This window comes from Poecilia formosa, unplaced genomic scaffold, assembly GCF_000485575.1.
Source record: "Poecilia formosa unplaced genomic scaffold, Poecilia_formosa-5.1.2 Scaffold414, whole genome shotgun sequence".
Taxonomy (NCBI): domain Eukaryota; kingdom Metazoa; phylum Chordata; class Actinopteri; order Cyprinodontiformes; family Poeciliidae; genus Poecilia; species Poecilia formosa.
The window spans coordinates 312,495-334,151 of NW_006800353.1; the positions used below are offsets into that span (position 1 = coordinate 312,495).

The 21,657-nt window shown below is 40.6% G+C and overlaps 2 protein-coding genes across 6 annotated transcripts in view; one reads left to right on the forward strand and one right to left on the reverse strand.

Moving 5' to 3' along the window:
• Positions 1 to 17,318, reverse strand: part of LOC103155148 (serine/arginine repetitive matrix protein 1) — a 55,791-nt gene extending 38,473 nt beyond the window's left edge. For 2 of the 5 annotated variants that reach the window (XM_016663334.1, XM_016663332.1), the window contains exon 1: positions 17,236 to 17,318. The gene's annotated coding sequence lies outside the window, so the exon portion shown is untranslated. Of the gene's footprint in view, positions 1 to 8,917; positions 8,953 to 9,067; positions 9,276 to 9,317; positions 9,819 to 17,235 lie in introns of those variants that run through there. The other 3 variants (XM_016663331.1, XM_016663333.1, XM_007576704.2) reach the window with 3 other exon arrangements.
• Positions 17,319 to 17,340: 22 nt separating this feature from the next.
• LOC103155146 (BCL2/adenovirus E1B 19 kDa protein-interacting protein 3) overlaps positions 17,341 to 21,657 on the forward strand; it is an 8,548-nt gene continuing 4,231 nt past the window's right edge. Inside the window, exon 1 of the mRNA XM_007576702.2 lies at positions 17,341 to 17,519. Coding sequence (XP_007576764.1) covers positions 17,477 to 17,519 — 43 coding nt within the window. The 5' untranslated portion in view covers positions 17,341 to 17,476. The remainder of the gene's footprint in view (positions 17,520 to 21,657) is intronic.

A 21,657-nucleotide genomic window follows, 5' to 3' on the forward strand; every position in this document is an offset into this window, starting at 1 on the left:
GGATGACATAAGGTAAGCAGCTATTTTGAAATGAATAAGGGTACAGTCCACAAAGTGGGAGGAAGAAGAATACATTAGTTAGGAGAAACGACTGAAGAGTTGGAGGTGGTGGAAGACTACAAGCAGCGGAGAAATAAATACCCCAAACAAGTGAAAAGGGATTGTAATTAAGGCCTATTCATATTGGCTGAAGGGGATACTTATGTTTTATGTCTATTTGATTTTCTCTGTATCATTAGCAATTGTTAAACGTAGCGTTGCTGCAGAAGCAACAAAAAGTGTTTTTTCCAGCTCTTGGGAACACAGGGTGACTGTTATCATATTTCCCATGTGCATGTGTCTTACAGATTTTCCTTTTCCTCTATGTTTTAACAGTCTGCGGCTCTGTTATCAGTTCTTGATGAGCTGCCACGATGACATCCTCTCTGATTCATCTGGTCACTCTGTGGCAGTCTGTCTACCATGCTGTGGTTAGTAGTATGTTCTCATCTCTATGATGCTGCAGCATGTTTGTGATACAGATACTATATATATATATATATATATATATATATATATATATATATATATACACTGTATATCACTTCCACTCCTTGTCCGCATTGCTAGCAGTCAGGAGTGATCCTGTCGTCTGCCTTACAGGATCTATGGATTTGTTCCTTGTTATCTCCTTGTGATAGCCCCTGACACTGACAGGCCCACGCGCTAATTCTGGGTGCGAGTGTGACTGTCCGTACTCTTATCTTCTGTGGGAGGGGTAATTAGTGACTCCTTCACAGCTCCCAGGTTATTTAGGGAGTGTGATACCCGAGGCCCTGCCACATTTATTTATGTCCACCATTTTTTTTCTTGCTTTCTCGCTCTCTTTTTGTTGCTCTAAGGAGAGGGATCTTTGTCACAGCCGCACCCTTCCGTCAACCTCTTTAAAAACATGGTTATTAGGATTAATTATGATTACGGTCACACAGACAGAGCCTAAAGGAAAATAACAACCATAGTGAATTATGAAACATACCACAAAGTTCTGATTCTTTTTTTACTTTCTTATCACTTCTGTGTGTAAAGATGAGCTAAATGACCAAGACCAAATCTCTCTTCGAAATGATAAATATTCTTATGCGTGGATAATCTATTTTTCTGCTACAGAGGCTGAAAATACAAAAACAAGGATTTATCTTTAGCTCAATAAGGTGACTTGCAAAAACTATTCATACCTCTTAAAAGGGAGTGTTATGCAAAATCAACCTTTGGGGCTTTATGTCATAATGTTACTCCCTCATCAAAAACATACCCAGAGCGATGTTTTGACTCATTCATGCATGTTTTGAGGTATCACTGAATCTCCTGTGGCAGCCAATTGGGGTGCCCTAACACTTCCTTCTGCAATGCACTGTCTAATTCCCCCAAGCTTTCCCTTAGAGCTGCAGTCTCCAGCCAAGAACCCTCTCCTTGCACTTCCCCAGCACATCTCCACCAGACCAGCAGCGGCCATAGTTAGCAAACATCTGGTGGAACTGAGCATCTGCTGAGCTTATCATACAAACTACAATACTTCTAATAACGGGTGTACAATGGACAGCATGGGAAGCATTGTTGTGTTGACATCCCTGAAGGGTGAGTGTTGGAAAGGGCAGGAGGTTCTTGATGAGATAGAGACCAATTTTTCTGTCTGATGCAAAGTCACAATGTTTTTAAGTTGTTTGTGACATAATACAGCATTTTCATAAGAAATGGAGGCAAAATGCTTGATTGGGTTATAAAATGGCACTGTGTGCCTGGCAAGCACAGAATACCTAGTCTTAAAACATCTTTAGCTTTTATTACTTTATAACCACAAATATCAGTTTGCTTTAAAACGATTTCATGTGCGGTAAAACAATTTGAATTTCATGTATCGTTTTCCACTTTACAATTATTCATTACTTTGTCTCTTTTGACTGTTCGTCTATCGCTCAAAATCCCCCAAAATGACCCGAGGTCTGTGGTTGTAATTAGACTTGTGTAAAAGTTTGAGTAGAATGTACAAATTTTGTTCTTTGTATTTGATATTTATGTTATTTCACAACTCTACCAGGATAAAATTCTCTTCAGACTTCCCAGTTTCATCCATGCACCGCCAAAGGAGCATTACCCTCTCTTATTCTACGGGCTGTCATCCTGAGTGTGCTCTCATTCTATCTTACTTGAAACCAGGCCTATTTTTCTAATTTTCACCCATCACTTGTGTCTTCCTCTCTGCCTTTACGACACTGTTGAAAATCTCCCCTGTCCGCGTCCGAATTCTTCGCTCTCAGCCTGCAAACTAGCCTTGGGTCAAAATTTATGCCGACAGTTTAACGAATCCATACCCTCTTAATGCTGCATGAGCTCACTCCAGGGGCTGAGACCAGCCATTTACCCACATGTGACATTTCCATGTTAAGCTCTTATTGGCAGACAAGAAATAAATCACCAGGCAAGAGGATGAACGTGTGCAACGGCATAACGCCAACAGGGGTCATAACTCTCTATCGTTATTATTTAAGATTTACTCCAGCCCTCTTGCTTCCTGCTAGCGTCTGTGAGAAGGCTTTACTCTGAGTACAGGCATCTATCCCCTCATGTGGGGTGACAATAATGCCTGCATCGCATCCAACTCATCTTTTCTAAACCACGGTTACTCAGAGAAGCACAGATCTCACGGACTCAAGAAACAAGAACATCCTGGACGTGCAAATCCAATTGTAATATTATGAGCCCGGGGTCCTACAGGAGTTGTGAGAATTACATCCATGACAATAACACACCTTTGGCTCTCCCTGTGCCAGGGAGGTAGGGGAGAGGGGCTCTGTGGTTTGAATTGTTATGTAAAGTCATGTCAGATCAGATTGTCTAGGCATGCCTAAATTTGTCAGACAGGACTAAGAGGAGGAGGAGGCAGGAAGAGGAAGGAAAAGAGATAGACATGCTTAGTTATATTTAGAGATGCTATGAGACACACAGTGAACTGCGAGGAGTAGGATTCTGAATAAGTAAGAGGGAGATGGGGTGGAGGGAAAAAGCAGGGGTAGCGGGGGCGTGGGGAGAGTTGGGTTGGCAGGCCGCAAAGCAGGAGGGAACAACCCCTGGCAGCAGAGGAAATGTCATGGTTAGGGTTCAGTGAAGTGGTAAATCGGGAGCATCAGCGCGTCAGGGCATTTAAGGGTTTACTGAAGAGGAACTAAGAAAAGCTATATGATCAGTCATTGGCCCTGTGAACACAAAGAGGCTCCTGGTTTATACCTGTGCTCTGTCACAGGAATTAACAATGCTCTTGTGGCTCTCACAGCAGACGCAAACCGCACCAGCCGTTGCAGTTCTCCTGCGGTCTTGTCAAAAGGGATCACCAATTCAGGAACAGCTCCCTGGGAGTTGCTATTAGATGCCTATTTTGTCAGGTAAGCACTGTGTTCAGCAAAGCGCAGCAAAGTCTCACGCAAGCGGGTGTTTCGTTTTATTTGATACAATACAAGCAGCGAGTGAATTAAAAATTACAAATTCACGACTTTGTGGTGACAAAGATTTCTCTGTAAACACAAGCACATGCATGTGTAAGCAATCTTAAACCACACACTCCCGGAAATTATACGGATGTCTTTTGGAAATAAGGGAGTAAACAACTTTGACCTAAAGCAGCTATAATAAGCATTTTTTTTCCCTTTTTTTGCTATTTAGGAAAATATCACATTCTCAGTAAGTTGAGAATCCTTGAATTGTCCTGTGAAGGAGACAGAAGAGCTTTAAACCAGTTCATTTGCATTTAACCTTCTTTACTCGACTTCACCTAAGTAAAATCCACTGCTGCATACATGGCAGATTGAAGTTGGCAAGGCCATTGTTGGACATGGGGAATCATATTTTATGTAAAACATGTTTGAGTGTCCTGATAAAATGCTACATAAGTCTGATGCCATTTCATTTGTGGTTTGTCACAACCCTACAAGTAGAGCATGTGGATGGCAGCGTCTTGATTTTAGGATGTTTTTTTCAGTAGGGTCAGGGCTGGTCAGAGCTGATTACAAAATATATAGATGTAAATACAGTGTAATGTGTGTTTTACACTGGAATGTTGACTTTCCAATGAAATGTTGATTTTCCAATGTCAACATTGGAAAGTTTCTGTTAAAAAAAACAAAGATTTTTCCCCATTTTTCCCCATTCTCCACACTGTGAACCAAAAATGGGTTCCAGAGTGAAAATTGTGTCTATGTGTATTAGTGTGGACAATGAAAATGCATCTTTTGTGAAAAAGGTGACGTATTAGCTAAAACATTAACCTGACCTGTGAAATTCATCATATGTGACTTAAATGACAACAGTGGATTACATGTTTATAATGGTCCTGCAACTGCTGCAGCACCTCATTAAAGGTAAAAATGTTCCACAAAAGTCTGGTGAATGTTGTTCACCATTCTTGTTTTCTTGTTTACCTCTAATCTCATGTGCCAGCGTCATGCACAGGTCCAATACTTGATATTTAACGCCACTTACAGGACTGGAGGAGTAAAAACAACATCTTGATTTTGTGTGGATGAAAACATTCCTGAAAACGGTCCCATGTGGACACGCGTATTTTTGAAACTGGGATCAGAAGACACACTGTAAAAGGCCCTCGAAGACTTGAGACTAGAGAATAGACGTTCAAACCTTAGCAGGACAATGACAGGAAACGTTGGAATCCAATTGAGAATCTCTGGCAACAGATTTGAAATGCGCTCTGTACAAATACAAGTTTCTGAGTATTATTTGAGATGAATATTAAAGCAGTTCAGATTTTTCTTCCACTTCACTGTTACGCACTACTTGCTGAGGGTCAATCACAAAAAAATCCAAATAGTCTACACTGAAATGTGTGGTTATCACAATGACAAAAAGTGGAAAAACATGCAGCATGAGTACTTTAGCAAACACTAGCTGGAAACACTGCATGGTGTTGATGCATTTGACTGATCGCATCAATCCAATCATCCCAAGCAGCAAATCAAATCATGCAAAGGAAATGTTCGTATTAAATGCACTGCATGGGAACTCAGTGAGTACAACCATTATGATTGTGTTCAGACGCTGTTGTAATAACCTATTTGTCTAAAACGATCTCCGTGTGGCCTTTTAAAAACCAATGAGAGACACAATTCATGAGCTGAAGTGAAAACACTGTACAAAACATGCCCACAGAATTATTTTTGTAAATAAATATACACTTACGTCTCAAATCACTTAAGATAACGACGGAGCATTAAACCGTCTGGTTCATTGTTGTCTGAATGTGTTCTAGATACAAACCTAAGCTGTTAGCGTGGCTGTGCAGCCTGACGTGGCTTTTCTTGTGTCAGCCTGACCTATTTGCTTTTTCTTGCAGATTTTCACTGAAAGAAATTAGGTACTGGAGTGTTGCTCCCTAAAGCTGTACATTTTTGTGTGACACTAAAACGCAAGACAAATACACTAGTTGCAAATAATGAGCCCCAATCATTAGCATTTGCAACAGCTTAGATGATTCTGTGAGCTTTATTTGCCATTTAGGTGGGCAATCTAATATTTACAACTTGTCTTAGCTACCATGTTATGGTTTACTAAAACGCATGCTGCTTGTTTTGAGATGAAACATATCCTTATGTGACTTTTTCTTTGTATTTGATGAAGGAGCATCAAGCTGTCTCCTGGTTGTTGCTTAATATATAGACATGCCTCTGATCATCAATTGAAAATGTTTTACGCAAATTAACTTCTGCTGCCATTACTTATAATTTACATTGACATATAAATGTTTGCGGAGTCACTGGTTCGGCTCTTCATAAGGAAGACGTATCACAACTGTTTGAGTTTTCCTTCCAGAATGTGTTTGCCAATAATGATTTGTTCCATCTGTCCTCCTCTGACCAAAATCCTTTGCCTAATTTGAAATTCCTATTTGTAGGCCAGTGAATTGGAGCAAGCATTTGAGAATGTCTGCCCATCACAAGAAGATGGAGCAAACTTTGCTTGCTCATTAGGTAATTTATGATTTGGGTTCTGCATCCATCATTGCAAAAAAATAAAAAATAAAAAATGTTTTACTGAAGTTAAAAATTTTTTATTTTTTTTATTTTGTCAGGAACAAAACGAGCATGCTCGTAGATTCTCTGCTTAGCTGCAGAGAAGCAGTGTCACTTCTTTACAAATCAACAAGTACATAATAGTGCATTACCTCTAAAGCCAAGTCAATGCCAGCTTTATGAAAACGGCTGGCCAGCAGACAGAAAAGCTGTCCAAGTGTGGAGAAAGTTCCCAATCTCCATGACAGAAAAATGGAGATTGGTAAATACTCAGCCGATGGGAAGAGAAAGAACTGAAATTGATTCTACATACATGTATGTAACTTATGCTTATTATGCTGACCTGCTGACAGACAATATGTTAAATAAGAAAGAAAAAAAGTCCTTCTACTCATTATCTACTTCAAAATTCCATACTCCGTTTTCCAGATGCTAATTTTTAAAAACATTTTGTACTAAACCCAAAGTTAGTAATGGCAGATGTCCACTAAAACTAAGCCTGGTTTTACTGCAGGACTCGTCCTGTTGAAAACAAACAAAAACCAACATATTGAGGTTCAGAATCTTGCCCAAGCATGTGGTCAAGAGAAGACAAAATCTAACTCATGATCTTTCAATTGCAGGATGACAGTTTTTCTTATGGAGCCCTCAAAATAAAAAAAATAACATAGAACCAAGGTTAAGTGAGAAGTAGACTGTTCTCTGGAAACTCCTAGTCCATCACAGGGTAACATAGACACACAACACAATATAAACCAAGGCCATTTAAAACTGAAAATCAACCTTACAGCATGCGTGAAAACCAACATGCCCACATTAGTTCACAATGTTTTACCCGTTCATACATGATTACGACAGGACCCAAATCTCTGTTTCCTCCCATAGTCTCAACATAACCAAATTAAGTTAATTGGGAACCCAACGTGATCTACAGAGGTGTGACTGCGTGCAAGAGTAGATGTCTGTCCTGTGCATCTGTCTGTAGGCCCTGTGATGGACTGGAAACCTGGGCATGATCCCTTCCACTTGCCCGGTGATGGCTGGGTTCACCAGCAAACTCACGCAAAATAGAATAAAGAGCAGGATACTACCATTAGGAGTAACTTTAGGTTTTCTTGTCGTATCATTGGAGGTCTGGTTCTATGTCAAAGGTGGTCGTCACTAACCCTATCAGGGGCCCCCTGTCCTACGTGGCTTAGATGTATTATTTTCGTCACACATCAAATTTAAATGAACGTGTCGGGTTTCTGTACATCCTGAAGTCAGTGTACACATTGAAATAGAAGAAAACGTCGCCTTTCACCTGAACAATGTGAAAACACACTTGGAAGGTCATTGAGGTTGATCAAAACGGTGAAACATGCCTGACTTTCTTCAGGTTCAATTCGGATAAAACAGCTTGGCTTCAATTTTAAACATATTTCTCTGGGCTTCTACGGAGGTTCATGGCTTGGAGATCCAGAAGTGATGGACCGATTACACATCTAACACATGCAGGACAGTGGGCTCTGAGGACTGGGGTTGAAGACAGAGCAACCCCCGTAAAAGAATTAGCCGTGGGGAATTATGCTATTAAATATTGTAATCAGGAGGGGGAAATATCTGTAAGAACTGCAATTAACTATGAAAACAGTAAACTCTAATGGCATTTCCAAATCCTGAAAACTGACAGTATGCTTAGATCACTTACTTTTCCGTGCTGTTTAGTGGTATAGCTGCACTAATTAATGTAACTAGTGAAGTGAAGCAGCTCATTTGATAAAAAAAAAGTTTTATTTTTAGAGCAGGTTTTGTGTTTTTGAAGAATTGACTGTATGCAGTGGTAGATTTAAAGCCAAAGAGACTTAGGGATGTTTTTTAAACCCTTTCATTGTTATTGCAATAAATATTCTGACATATTGTGGTACAATTTAAGTCTACTGCCCATCCCTAATGAGCAAAACGTGTGTGGGTGTTTTCAAGTAACAGTTAAATTATACTGACGGCTGAAACTTTAATCATCAAGCAAAATGTTGTGACTGTGCACATTATTTATATGCAATATATTCAGTCTGAAATGCTCTCAGCATTTTATTTTTTAACAATTATTCCAGTAAATAGATTATAAAAACAATGCTTGGAAATCAATAAATCAGCTTTCTTTTTTTCCAAGCTCTTCCGGAATGTGAAATCCGGAAGAGCTTCACATTCGCACAGGTTTCTCCCTCACATTCCTGCAGGATTCCGATGGAATTCCTGCAGGAATTCAGATTCCTGCAGGAAATGTGAGGGAGAAACCTGTGCGACTTCCCTTACAAAGGTGTGTGTAAGGGAATTCGCATGTACATGAAAATGCAGAAATTGCTGTGACTGCTACACCAACATACACTAGACTTTTCTTAGAAACACACACAGGTCTATACAAAAGGAATTCCCTCTGTCAATACCGCCTCCTCCGGAAACTTACACCAAACACCACAGACACACACAGACACACGCGCGCGCGCAAGCGCATACACGGCCTGAGTCATGACAAATGTGCAGAGAAGGAACACAGCTAGAATCTGCAAAGCTACATCAAGTGCTTTAACAATCTGAGCTCCTGGCTGTTTAAATCTTCTCACGGAGCAGCACAAACTCGGAAAATAACTCCCACACCTGCAGTAAAGCAAATCCCTGTATCCAAATAAGCAAAATCCATTTCCCCAAGATTTCATTCTCTCTCTATCTCTCCCTCTCTCTCTCTTTCTTTCTCACACACACGCACGAAGGCTAAGGTGCACAGCGGGTCCAGGAACACACCTCCATTGTCAGTAGCAATAAGTGCACACAGACTCGGCTGCCTAAAACACATAAACAAAATCCGAGCATGCACGTGTACTCACGCATGCGAGGATGCGCTGCACTCTGCTTCTGTCCTCTTTGTGGAATTCAACAGAATGCAAAGAGAAACAAACGAGAAGTGCGACGTTACTAAATAGGAAGAGGCGCTCGAGTTCTTTCTAAAATCTGTCCTCATCTTTGCTTCTTCTCACTTTGCCATCGCTATGGTGATGCTGAGAGGAGGCTGCTTGGTAGATTGCTGTACTATCTGCCATCAGGACACAGAACTGAGTCACACATACCACATCTACAACATCCCTCTTCCTGTTGCCCTCTGCGCTGACTCTTCCCCACACACATACACACACACACACAGAAGCGTGCGCTCGCTCCTCTTCTGTTATTCCTTCACGTTGCTTCCTCCCCATTCTTCCATCCCTCGTGTTTGCTTTTTATCCTCACCTCTCTGTCACCGCTGCACGGTGAGCTTCACGTTGCATCCTTTTCTTGGGTCCACCTGCTCCTCAACTCTCCTCTTCCCTACCCCCCCTTAACCGGTTGTCTTTTATCTCACCCTTCTCTTCTCCCGTGGATTCAAGCCTTTCTTTCACGTGGGAACCCTGCTCTCCATCCCTCACAGCTCTGCGCTGCGCTGTGCCTACCTAGTTGTCTGAGTGTTTGTGCTGTGAGTGGAAGTGAAAGGACAGGAGGGGGAGTAAGAAGACAAGAGTGAGCAAACAGGCAGTTACACTCTCAGATGCTCCTCTCCGTTCTCTCTTCCTCCTCTCCCCCGCTTCTTTCTCTCCGCATCTCTCCATCATGACCTCCTCTCCCCAACGCCATGCGAGCCCCCCGCGTATCCTTGTAAGCAAAAAAATAAATAAATGGGGGGGGAGTGAGAGGGAAAGCAAGGGGCTGGATGGAGCGTAGAGGAGGCAGAGGGAGGTGGAGCTATGCCGAGTCGGTCTAATTAAAAAGCAGAGTATGTACAGCTGCAGAGAGCAAAGAAGGAGACAGCAGGAGGAGGAGAGAGGAGAGGAGAGTGATCCAGGGGGCGTAACCGAGGGGACACACAGAGAGAGTGGAGGCAATTGGCGGGGGCTGGGAACGAAGGGGGCACAGGGTAGTTGGAGGAGAATGTGATGGAGAGCAGAGTGGTGTGAGAAAGGGAAAAGGGAAGAACTAAAAGGACACCAAGGTCAGCTGGTGGGGGATGCAGAAAGGTCAGGCATGGAAGGGGAGGTGGGGGGGGTGAGGTGGAGAAGGAAGGAGAGGCCGATAGAAACAGACAGGTAGAATTACCTGTCTGTAATTCTACCTCCACTCATATCTCCCGTATGAGTGGAGGGCAGAGCCGGAGAACCGTGACCAGCAGGATAATAGAGACACATGGACAATGGCTCTCTAAAGAAGAGCCACAGCCATACAGTCACCGAAGGTTAAGCCGCTCTACTGTTTCCAGGCCGCTCTTGATTAACATGCATGAGTGTTGTGCATGCAAATTAAAGGGCAAATCACCAGTATGTATTAAATTAATCACAGGTCCTTGCTTGGTTGGGCTCCCCGTTCAAGGCTCCGAACACGAGGGAAAACTGATTTCCTCCATTGTTCTGGCTGTTGTGCATTGACCCCGTCATCACTGTAATGACTGTTGTCACCCCCGGCTGTACAGTAAGTAGCAGAAACCACTACGAGATTGAGGAATAAAATAGTCTACACCTACATGCCTGGAGGGCTGAGACATCTCATCCCATTTTTATCAGCCGTGATCACTCATTTCCCAGCATCACCTTGCTCTCCATCAGATTTGCATTAAAGTGTTTCGTGCAGTTATAGCTCTCCGCACTTTCAGAGCCAAATAATAGGAAATGAAAGGATTTCAAATATAATTTCATTGAAGGAGCACACCTCCCCCCTAACTGAATTTAGAGTAAGAGCTCAATGGACAGGCTATCCAGTGCACCACTGACTCATAATAGGTTATGCAGTAATGTTCTGTAATACAGGATGACAGATTTGAATATATTTTTCAGCACAACTTATCACAATGTGCACAGGCATTTCGTGAGGGTTGCATATTGCAACTCCTCAATTCAAAACTGTGAATGTGCGCGCATCTAACAGCAACATGTTCAAACTTGAACAGCTTCATTATAATTTTTAATGATCTGCAATATCACCATAATAATTAAGTATTTAGATGACAAAAGTATTTATAGCTTGTAAAGTTTTTTTTTTTTTTTTTTTCCAGATATTTCCACTTTACAACCGCAAACGTCAATGTAGTGGTCAGAACTAATGAGGTGAAGAGATTCTCGCAGAAAAACTTGATAGAGGTCGCAAAACACTTGGGCAATAGATCACCTGACAGCTGGGACAATAAAACGATTTAGATCAAAGCAACTTCATTTTAGGATGGCCCAGTTAAAGTCCAGACCTAAATCCAGTCGAGATTATGCGGCAAGACTCGGAGATTGAGGTCTTCAGATGCTCTCCCTCTAATCTTATTCGACTATTTAGCAAAGAAACTGGTTATCACAGTGGTATTTTGAATAGAACAAAAAGTTTAAATAAAGAGCTATGCGTTTACATCCTGCATTCTAAAACTATAAGTGGGTAATCCGCATAAACTAATGAGATGTTAAAATGAACAAAGAAAAAACAACTTACAAACAAAAAAGATGCAAAAATAACAAAAATGGGGGTTGTTGCAAGATACATTGCTGTTTGATTATTTACCAATTACAATTTAAGCTCCTCAGTAAAATAAGCATTTACCATTATCATTTCCACCTTGGACCTTTTGTACAATTAGAACAACACGCCAAACATGTCAGGAGGATTGAGTAAAATTAACAAGCCAGTGTGTAAGTATGAGGGTTTCACTTCAAGATTAGAGCGGAATAAACCTTTTTTTGTTTTCTACATTTCAGGAATAGTGTAACTAAGAGGAGCCCGTGATTTGTACCTTCAACTCGACTGACACATAGTGACACGTTGTCCAAATGAGGGTGTTCAGGGTCGTTAGCTGAACAGGGAGTTTCACTTTGCGCGACTGCAGCAACTTTGATGTCTGCGAGAGCTCTGAACGACTACTGATGTGAGAAGTAACTGTGGCTGCTGGAGACTGTCGGCACGGTGAAGCGGCAGATGGACCAGCGGAGGATAATTAGAGGAGGACAGACTCCATGAGCCGTCTAAACAGGCGGAGAAGCCTGCTGGCTACAGAGAGGACCTTGAGTTTACAGACAACAAAGCGTGTCTGCTGGCGCTGTTCTGGGCGGGTTTTTCACTAGATTGCCCATTATGTTTGGACGTTTGAAGCTCTCTGCCGTCTCAGCTGCTCCACTGGGGCTCCTAGTGAAGTTGTGTGAGGGTCAGGCCATTTTTAGCGACCTAAAAAACTGTCTTCTGCTACAGATGCAGCAGCTATCTGTGAAAGGGATCGGAAATTGTCACGTCGCATTGAAGTTGTTTAGAGCTGTTCCATCTTTGTGTTGCTAAACGGAAATAGAGAGACGCCGACGTTAAAAAAGTAAAACATAAAATTAAAGTTCTACATTTTTAAATTGGCCATTTGAAAGTCGGCTAAGATTGTCAGTGAAAATAGTGATTAAAAACATTAAAAACCTTTACTTATACTTTGTGTATAAGTAAAGGTTATACACAAAGGTAAACAGGTAAACCTGGCTGATATCTGGCTTTGGATTTTGAGTTAATCTTTTGGAATCCTTTTAAATATAATCTAATCTAATCCAAAGCCTCCTTAAGTGCAATAGCAAGAACGCTCAGGATTTTGTAAATGGGACTTTGTTAAAAGCTTATAAGCAATTGATATCTTATCTGCAGTAGCTAGCCCTCCTGGCTCCTTCAAACAGTACAAATCCATTAGCTGGTCCCAGAGGCTTAAGCCAAAGACTAGTCTGAAAGGGGCCAAGATCGAAGCAGGCTTCTTAAAACAACTCCAATCTCCAACACATCAATGTTTTTCAGGAAAATACTATTCCACGAACCTTTAGTCTGTCACCGCATTAGCATTGGAAATTACATACATAAGGACTCATAATTATTCATGCAGGAGATAGAGGTAGGAGGCAGTGCACCATCAATGATCCTTCTATATGGGCTGAGAATGGAACATGAAAAGTGTTTCCAGTCATAGTTACCGTATGGTATAAAATTAAAGAAGAGTAAAGATCCTAAGCTTAAGTTATGCGAAGGCTTAGTCTGACACCATCTTGTTACTTTGACCAGAAATGCTTCGTGTGCAACTAACAGCCCAATCCAAACATGGCAACCGTTTAAAGGGCTGGGGATTTAAAGGGGCTTTAAATAGCATTTACTATGATCCAGAGCAGTTCTAGTAACAGAGTCGCTCCTCTTTATTTGCTGGTTACGTCTTTTTAAGTCTCTAGTTCCTACACACGACTCCCTACAACAAAATTATGAAAGATTTGAAAAATCTTACTGCAAACGCCGATGAACCTGAGGCTCAACAGGACTTAAAGCCTGCTCTGCCCCTTGTTGTAAACATACCCACGTCGCGACCCCGACTCATTGAAAGTCTGAGGTGCACCGAGTGAAGAGGAATGATGAGAGTCCTCTGCGGTGCTCCAGTGCTGCGCCACAAAACCTGCGACACATTTCCAGTAGTTCTGAAAAACTCTTAACCATCCCTTTTAAATAAACTTTTTTTTTTCTCCAGACACCGTCATAAAGGGAACGCTGAACCTTTCCCCACCCCCCAAGACTCTTATTATCTAGCCTCTGCATCTTCCTTGCGACAAACAAAAAGCTCATATTTAAACAGACCCTGAAAACTACACTCAGATCAGGTCATCAATCATCACCTAATGCAATGTTCCCCGGGGAGGAGGACGCGTCTCAACCGAGAGATCCCTCTGCAGCCATTACCTAAAAAGGGTTTTATTGTTTTGATCTCTTACTTTCAAGCGTGATGGATGAACGAGGCCAGTCAGTCATTTGCAGGACCTGAGTAAAAGTGGCATCTCCCTCTTTGATCTGAGCCATGCCCTGGACATTGTCATAGATCTTGGGCTCCGTTTGATAGATGAGGGAACTTTTCCTGTTTTGTTTCCAAGCTGAATAATGACTTTCTGTGTCTGTCCTCTTGTCTTGCAAAAAAAAAAAAAAAAAAAAAAGAGGCTGAAGGTCAGAAAAGAAAAGCTGTTTGGCAACATAATAAATGGGAGACAGGATTTACTGTGAAAATAGAAAGATATCTGGCTGCCGCTATCTGCAGTGAAGGGCAATAATACATCGGACAAATCTTAATGCTTCCTTTTCTTGTCTGCCCCGCACAATAAGTCTTCTTTAAAGTGAGTTTAGATGGTTTAAATCAGCTGCACTTTAATTAAATTAGATATGCACAGCATGTGGCAGATCTGGTCGTAGAGCTCGTGGATGAAATTGCCTCAAAGCGTGATGCTTTGTGATGGCTGTTTCCACCAGGTGGTGATGTTGCTCATAAAGTGATGAGCAATGTTGCATTACAAAACAATTTTTAAATGATTCAGTAGAAAAACAGAATATATATATTATTTTTTTTCTTACTTGGATGCAGGCAACTTGTCTAAATCTAAACGGGTGTTTGTTTATTGAACTGTTAATTATCACCGAGTTAAGAATAAAGGGGCAAACAGGCAGATAGATAATGAGCTGTGCTTCTGCAGAGAGCGGTGCGTGTGTGCGCCTCTTGTTTTATGTCTCTTTTTTGCTCCGGGCTGCATGAGTGAAATCCAGCACTGTGTCCTGCTGATGTCATGGATAGTGGACTTCTTAAAGAAATGCCACGAAAAGAGATTAATCACTGGCCAGGGGCGTCATGGTAGGGAATGAAAACATAACATAAAAAAAAAAAATCCGAAAGATGCCGTTTATCTCATGCACGAAAGAAAACAAGTCTTATGAGTTTCAGGTACATGACGCTGATAAAGTGTCGAGGCAGCAACCATGAATGTCCCGATTTGTTTTAGTTTGTTTCATTTGATGTCTTTAAGGAAAAACATCTAAGAGTTTCCTCAGCTGCATGCCTGGGATTTTAATTTTTTTCATAAAGTTTTGCTGTAACGTTGTTCAGAAAATACAGTCATAAAAAAGTGTTTGCCTTTTTAGTCACGTTTCAGTTCATCAAACAATTCTGACATCAAAACACACACAACCTGAGAAAACAGAATGAGTTTTCAAAGTGAAAAAAAGGGGGAAGCATATTCTTCAAAAATATAACTTAAATGCATTAAAAATATGTTTGTTTGACTCAATTCATCGAGCCACACCCAGGCTTTATCACAGCCTTGTTAAATTAAGGAATCCCTTAAACAGAACTTGTCTGTCAACACGATGTCAGCATCATGCCCCAAATCTAGGACATTCAAGAAAAGATTTTTTTTAAAAAAGTCATTACAGCTTTGGGATCTCAGCAAGTCACAGTGAGATGTTAAAAAAATAACCAAGAAAAACTATCAAAGCAATCCATGTCTCCCCAGTTAGTGTCAATGTTGATAATTCAACAGTGAGAGAAATTGGGCGAGAAATAATCATTTCAAACTGCCATTTATATTCAATCTGGATATCTTTGTTTGACAGTAAACGAAATCCGATGACCAGAAACATTTAAGTGTGACAAATCAGGAGGAAAATACTCTTCCCCTGCACTGTGGGAAACTATGTCAGTTTCATTGCAAGAAATGTTGTTGCTGGTCTTTTAAATGTATTGGACTATATTCACAAATTCCTACAGAATGTATGAAAAAAAATATAAGGGTATACAAGGAAATGAAATATCAGCCATGGATATCTCTACAGCGTTGATGAATTAAAATGGAAAAAAGAAAACATTTATACATATATGTATATGTCGGTGTAACATGTCTGAAGATGTAATCTTAGAAAACCCAAAGAACGTCCGACTTACCAGATTTGGTCATTTTGATTTAAATTGCTAGTTTTGTTAATAATTCCCCACAACAATAATTTACCGTTATTTATAGCCAAACCAAACTTATTCTTGCACAACAGATGGGACAGCCAGCTGGTTACGCAATCTAATAAGCTGTAATACTGTGATGTACAGTGGATTATGACACATTTCATAATAAACTCTCAGCCTTTTTTTTTTCTCCTTTTACTGGATTTGAAAAGGTCTGATTAAGACGGAACATCATCCATGAAATGTCACGATGCGTTTCCTTTCTGGATGTTGTTGTGGATCCTGTGCTCGCTGTCTTACCTTTAGTCAAGCTTTGTACTGTGTTACCTGCTGGCATCCTGTTCTCCTCAATAGCGCTAGTCAAAGCAGCTGCTGCTCTAAAAAGCCTCTAGCATTTTTATATTTATCTTCTACAAGTTACTTCACTTCACTGCATCCTGCTCTGGTGTGTGACTATATCTTATAACCCCAAGCTGATGGCTCCGACTCACTATTATATTGTATTTAAACATGTTTGCTAATCGGCACTGCAAAGGAGTTTTGTCCGTCAACATAACTCGTAATCCATAATTCTTAGGAAATGTTGTGTCTACTTGTGCTACTTTCATTTTGTCAACTTTATTGTTTGTATCAAAGCCTGGATTGTTAATTTGAAATTATTTAGTGATTATTATCAAAGCTATTGTTGTCCATATTGCCCAGTTCTATTGAAAAAATACAGCGAAGGTCATCAACCTAAACCCACAAGGACACGATTAATCAGAGAAGCCTCCAGGACGCCATGGTAACTTTGAAGGAGCTGCAGATCCACAACTCAGCTGGGAAAGCCTCTGGACAAAACAACTATTAGCTAAAATTTGCCACAATCGATGTAGGGGATACATCTAATTAGAAAGTTGTCTTGTCAGATTAGACCAGATTTTCAAAGAGGAAACCAACACTGCATTAAATCCCAAACACTTTCTTCCCACAAAATATGGTGACAGCAACATCATGCTGGGGAAGCACTTTTCTTCAGCAGGTAAAGTTATGAGGTCAGAGTTGTTTGTGTTGAGCTATAGCATAAAATCCCACCCATCTTCAAGAGTGAATACCTTTGAGTAAGTTTCAATATCTGAAGCATACAATGCACTAAAAATATTTTAGTGATAATTCATATTATAGCATTGCTTTTATTCTTATTCCTATTTAAAATTATTCCTCCCCCATTAGCGCTCTTGCATTGCAACGACTACTTAGGTTTGGTCCATTATGAAATTAGATGTTTAAAGGTTTGCTGCGCAGCTTTACAGAAAATTAAAACCATTACTTTCCGTACTGAATATGAACGCCTTTTCCCCAGAGATGAGGGCAGAACGATGAATGTCAAGACAGGATAATGTCGGTGAGGTTTTTTTTTAACCTGCTGAGATTACGGGTTGTTTTGTTTACCTCGTCCTTGTGACACGTGGAAGAAACGGGTGGAGGCGGGGGAAGCCGAGGAGAGAGTCCGGGCAGGGAGGGGAGGGAAGCGGATTAGAGCGGCGATAGTCCCCGGTGTCCACAGCGTTGGTCCAAACACAGGGGTGACCGAAGGAGACTGGTACAGGACAGGCTCTCTTTTCCACCTGCTTGTCCTCTCCGGTCTGCCAGCATCCCTCCGAGCTCTTTTCCCGACCTCTACCCGGCAAGAATGTCTCAGTCCGACACAGAGACACCGGAGGACGGACTTTACGGTAAGTGATGCTGTGGCATGAGCCAGGCCGTGCTCGTCCTGCCGCATCATAACAGATACACGTCTGTCTTTCACGGACGTTGAGGCTGTTTCCTGTTCTACTTACTGTGTGGACGTGGGGCTTTGTTTCATTGTTGTTATAGAGCATATCCATTTAAATGTAATAAATGCATTTAGTAATTCAGTTAGAATACGTGAAGGTTTGATCAAAACAAATGTGTCATGTGTCAGAATAAGGAACTGGCACCTTGTTAGTTGTTATTGTTGTTGCCACTGCCTCAGTCATTGTGTAAACGGATTCCCTGACTCACCTTTTTGCATCTCTGTAAGCCAATTAAGCTGTGGAGATTTTCTGACACTTATAGCTCCTCCGTGCAGGCAGCACATTGCTTGGCACAAAGGATGCTGGGTAAAGCATGTCGATCAGTGGAAGGAGGGGCCAAACATTGTGGACATGTTTTGGAAAAATAAACTTGAGTGTTTGTTGTAAATCCATGAATATGGAGCTGATTATTTCAGCACTATAAACCGTAAGCATTTTTCTTTTTTGATAAAGGTAGTAGTTTGGAAGCAGAAACTGAAGACGTTTGCGAACGCTTCCCCAAATATATTATCAGGCTTTTCCTACACATTTAATGTTGTTGGTAGATATATTTACAGACTGAAAATAGTTGGAATTCTCAGTTTGATGCAATTATTTATGCATCAAACACATCTGTGGTTTGTGTGTGAATGTATTAAGGGGTCTTGAGTTTTGGCCAGTAGCAAATTTCTTACAAAAATATAAAGGACTAAAATCATGCCATGCACCAAATAAACATAAAAATTAATTCAAATCTGATGTCCAAGAAGTTATTCCATCTTTCTTTCTCTACTTTCAGCACTTATAAAGTGATGTTGTTGCTGCTATGATGCCTTTAAAAAATTCAAAGTATTTTTTTTTCACTGATTAAACAAGAACATATATGTTCATATATATATGGAAAAAAAATATGGTTTTGGTAAAAGCGTTCTTTCCTGTGGACGCTACAACGCTACAACTGAATGAAGAAAACTCAAATGTAAATATTTTCAATGTCAGTAAAATCCTTCATTTAAGTCAGACAAAACACAAAAACTTTATTTCTAATGACATGTGCAGACATGTTTGTTGTTTACTTAGGCTGTGAGAGAGGACAATGCTTAATCAGATAACAACAAGGCTGATTGTGTACAATCAAAGTTCAATCAAAGTTCAAAGGTTTTGACCTCTTGAGCTTTTAATCTCCATCTGTTATAGAATATCCAAGAAATGCTGATAAAGCTTTGGCGATCTTAGAGTTATGGTAAGCACCTCTATTCTGTAAGGAGATACAAGGATTCCTGTTTTGGTCCTGCTAATTATGCTAATAGATAATCTAAGAGGCTAAAGCCAATTTGTATTTGTAAGATTTTTGTATTTGGAATAGAAAGTACCTGTTTTGCAATGATTTATCTGTCATATGTGACATTTCTTCTGGTCTTATTATTAAAAAATTTAACTGGATTTTTTTTTTTTTTTTGTATTTGATAGTTCTTAAGAAAAAATCAGAATTGGCTTAGATTTGCCTCCGCAGGGTGCAGTGGCCTTGCAGCAGGAAGGCCCTGCATTTGAATCCCTGCTTGGGGTCTTTCTGTGTGAAGTCTGCATGTTCTCCCAATGTGTGCTTGGGTTCATTCTGGGTTCTCTGGCCTCCTCTCACAGTCAGACACAATTAACCAATCTCTACATTTCCCTTAGGTATTGCTATTTGTAGTGTGTTGCCTTGTGATAGACCGGGGACATGCACACCGCCTCTTGCCCAATGGCTGATGGAGACAGGCACCAGCTCCTCCATACAATAACAAGCGAGTGTAGACAACGGACAGATTGTGTCACAGCTCACAACAAACAGAGATCGGACAAAAGAGGAGATCGGCCACAAAATTCCGATTTGCACATCTCTAAATATTTGAGATGGACTCTGACTGGATGATTCACTCTGCACTGCAATTTTAATGAGTCAGTTACAAAAATTATAGTGATAAGAAAGATAAATCCCAAGTGTCAGTCTGCTTCTGAAAATTCAAATTCTCTGATAAGACATCATTAAATCGTTATAACAGATGGGGTTGAGATGACATAATTTTAACTGGGGCATTATGCTCCCCGCCAACTTTCCTTGGAATTGGTTTGGTGATTCCTTAGCAGAAAAAAAAAGGTGGCACTCGGGCTTAATGGCGCATTAATGAATGAGACGTGGCAAATGTGATAGAATTTATTCTTATTAGTTAAAAGTGTTTTAATAATTCACCCATCCGTCCATTGTCTATACCTTCTTATCCTTGAAGGGTCGCTGGAGGTTGATGCTTATCTTGGGCATTGGTCGTTTGGCAACACCCTGGACAGGTTACCAGTCTGCCACTGAGTATTTCACAAGTTTAAATAAAATAAAATAAAACAAGAGTTTTTAATTTTTAAAGATAAAGTGATGTAAAGAAATCAACACTCAGATTTTTGTCCCTTATTTCCAAAGGCACACACACAAAACTTTCAATTTTTGTTTTTTTGCTGCTGTTGTTGTTTGGCAAACCATGAATTTTAGTAAGGAGACACCTTCCCTTCCGAAAATCCTTTGAAACGTCACCTTTGCACCTTAATATTTTTCTAAACACACATTTACAACCCAGGGAAGCAATCACGAATCTGTTGTGCTGCAACTCATTGACTCTTTCAGCATCCTGCCCTGGTCCACGTTACATAAAGCCGATTTGGCAGCTGCATGGATGACTGTGTATGGGACTGCATAGAAACTGATCCAGAATGGCTACAGATAAGTCAGGCAGTGGCTCAGTTATGTCATACCAGCCCCTCTGTAGCAAAATAACTAGGGCAATGGCACAGTTCCCTCTGCCCTCCCACCCCCCATCCCACAGCAAAACATCCACTTGTGCTTCTGCCCCCTCAGCTCTTGTTTGTGCAGCTACACAGAGTTGTAAGGTGATGGATACATTTTTAGGGCGATTCGGTGAGATGTTTTGAAAATGTTGTCTACATCAAAGAGAGAGCAAGAGAGAGAGAAACAGCATCGCTGGAGAAAAACAAGAGAGAGGATGTAAAAGGATGAATGGCTAATCTGAAACAGAAATAAGATCTTATGTAAGCCAGCATGCTGTCAGCCTGAGTTAGCCGTGCCCTACTGTTTAGCTGTGGGCCTGTGCACGCCATACACATCAGCGTGCGTGCCTAAATCCTTCCTGCTCTTGCATTCAATAAGCCGCCGCGTCCATTCATTCATACATTCTGCTGTGGACGTTTTCTAAAGTCACCGACAAAAAAGCACGTGCAAGATTTTGCCGTTCTGGTCTTCGGCTCATTCTGTTCGCACAAATGTGTCCAGTGCATTTGTTTTACCCCGCAGGTTTCCGTTTAGCACAGTCTTGTAGGTCTTATAAGGTCACATCAGGATACCTGAGACGTCTATGAGTCATCGTACGTCAGTGCACAACATGCACATGTTTAATCAGCATCCACTTAACACCGAGGCGTTTGAAAGGGAACAAAGAGACCTTTTCTTCCACCTGACTTTTCTCTTTGTTTGACACGGATATCGCAACATTAAATTTGAATCTACAAAAATATTAAGTCACTGATACATCTAATCAGTAAAATGAAGGGTTTAATTTTACTCAACCAGGCTACCATTAGTAAATGATTCTAACCATGTTGCAGAGGCAAAAAAGCAGCAGAGTAAAATAAAACTGAAGGCACAGTCATCATTTTGGAATATTTGAATCAGAATCACCAGAATCATAATCAAATATAAGTGTGTGTGCTGTGAGCATTTTTAGGATTATCTCACTATTTCTGCACAAATATTAAATAAACTGGCAAACAATAGTTAAATTTATTGCAACAAAAATACTTTACTGCAGGTGAAATTATTTTAATTTTTTTTTTCAAAGGTATGTTTTTAGCTTTTTTGCCCTTTTACAATCACACTTATTTTTACTTATCTACCCACTCTTCGGTAAAAACACAGCTGACTCGGTTTTTTTTATTATCATGTTTTCATATAATTATTTTAAGATTTATATTGGAAAAGGTGAACCCTTTTTTAATATTACAGGGTTTTTGCTCT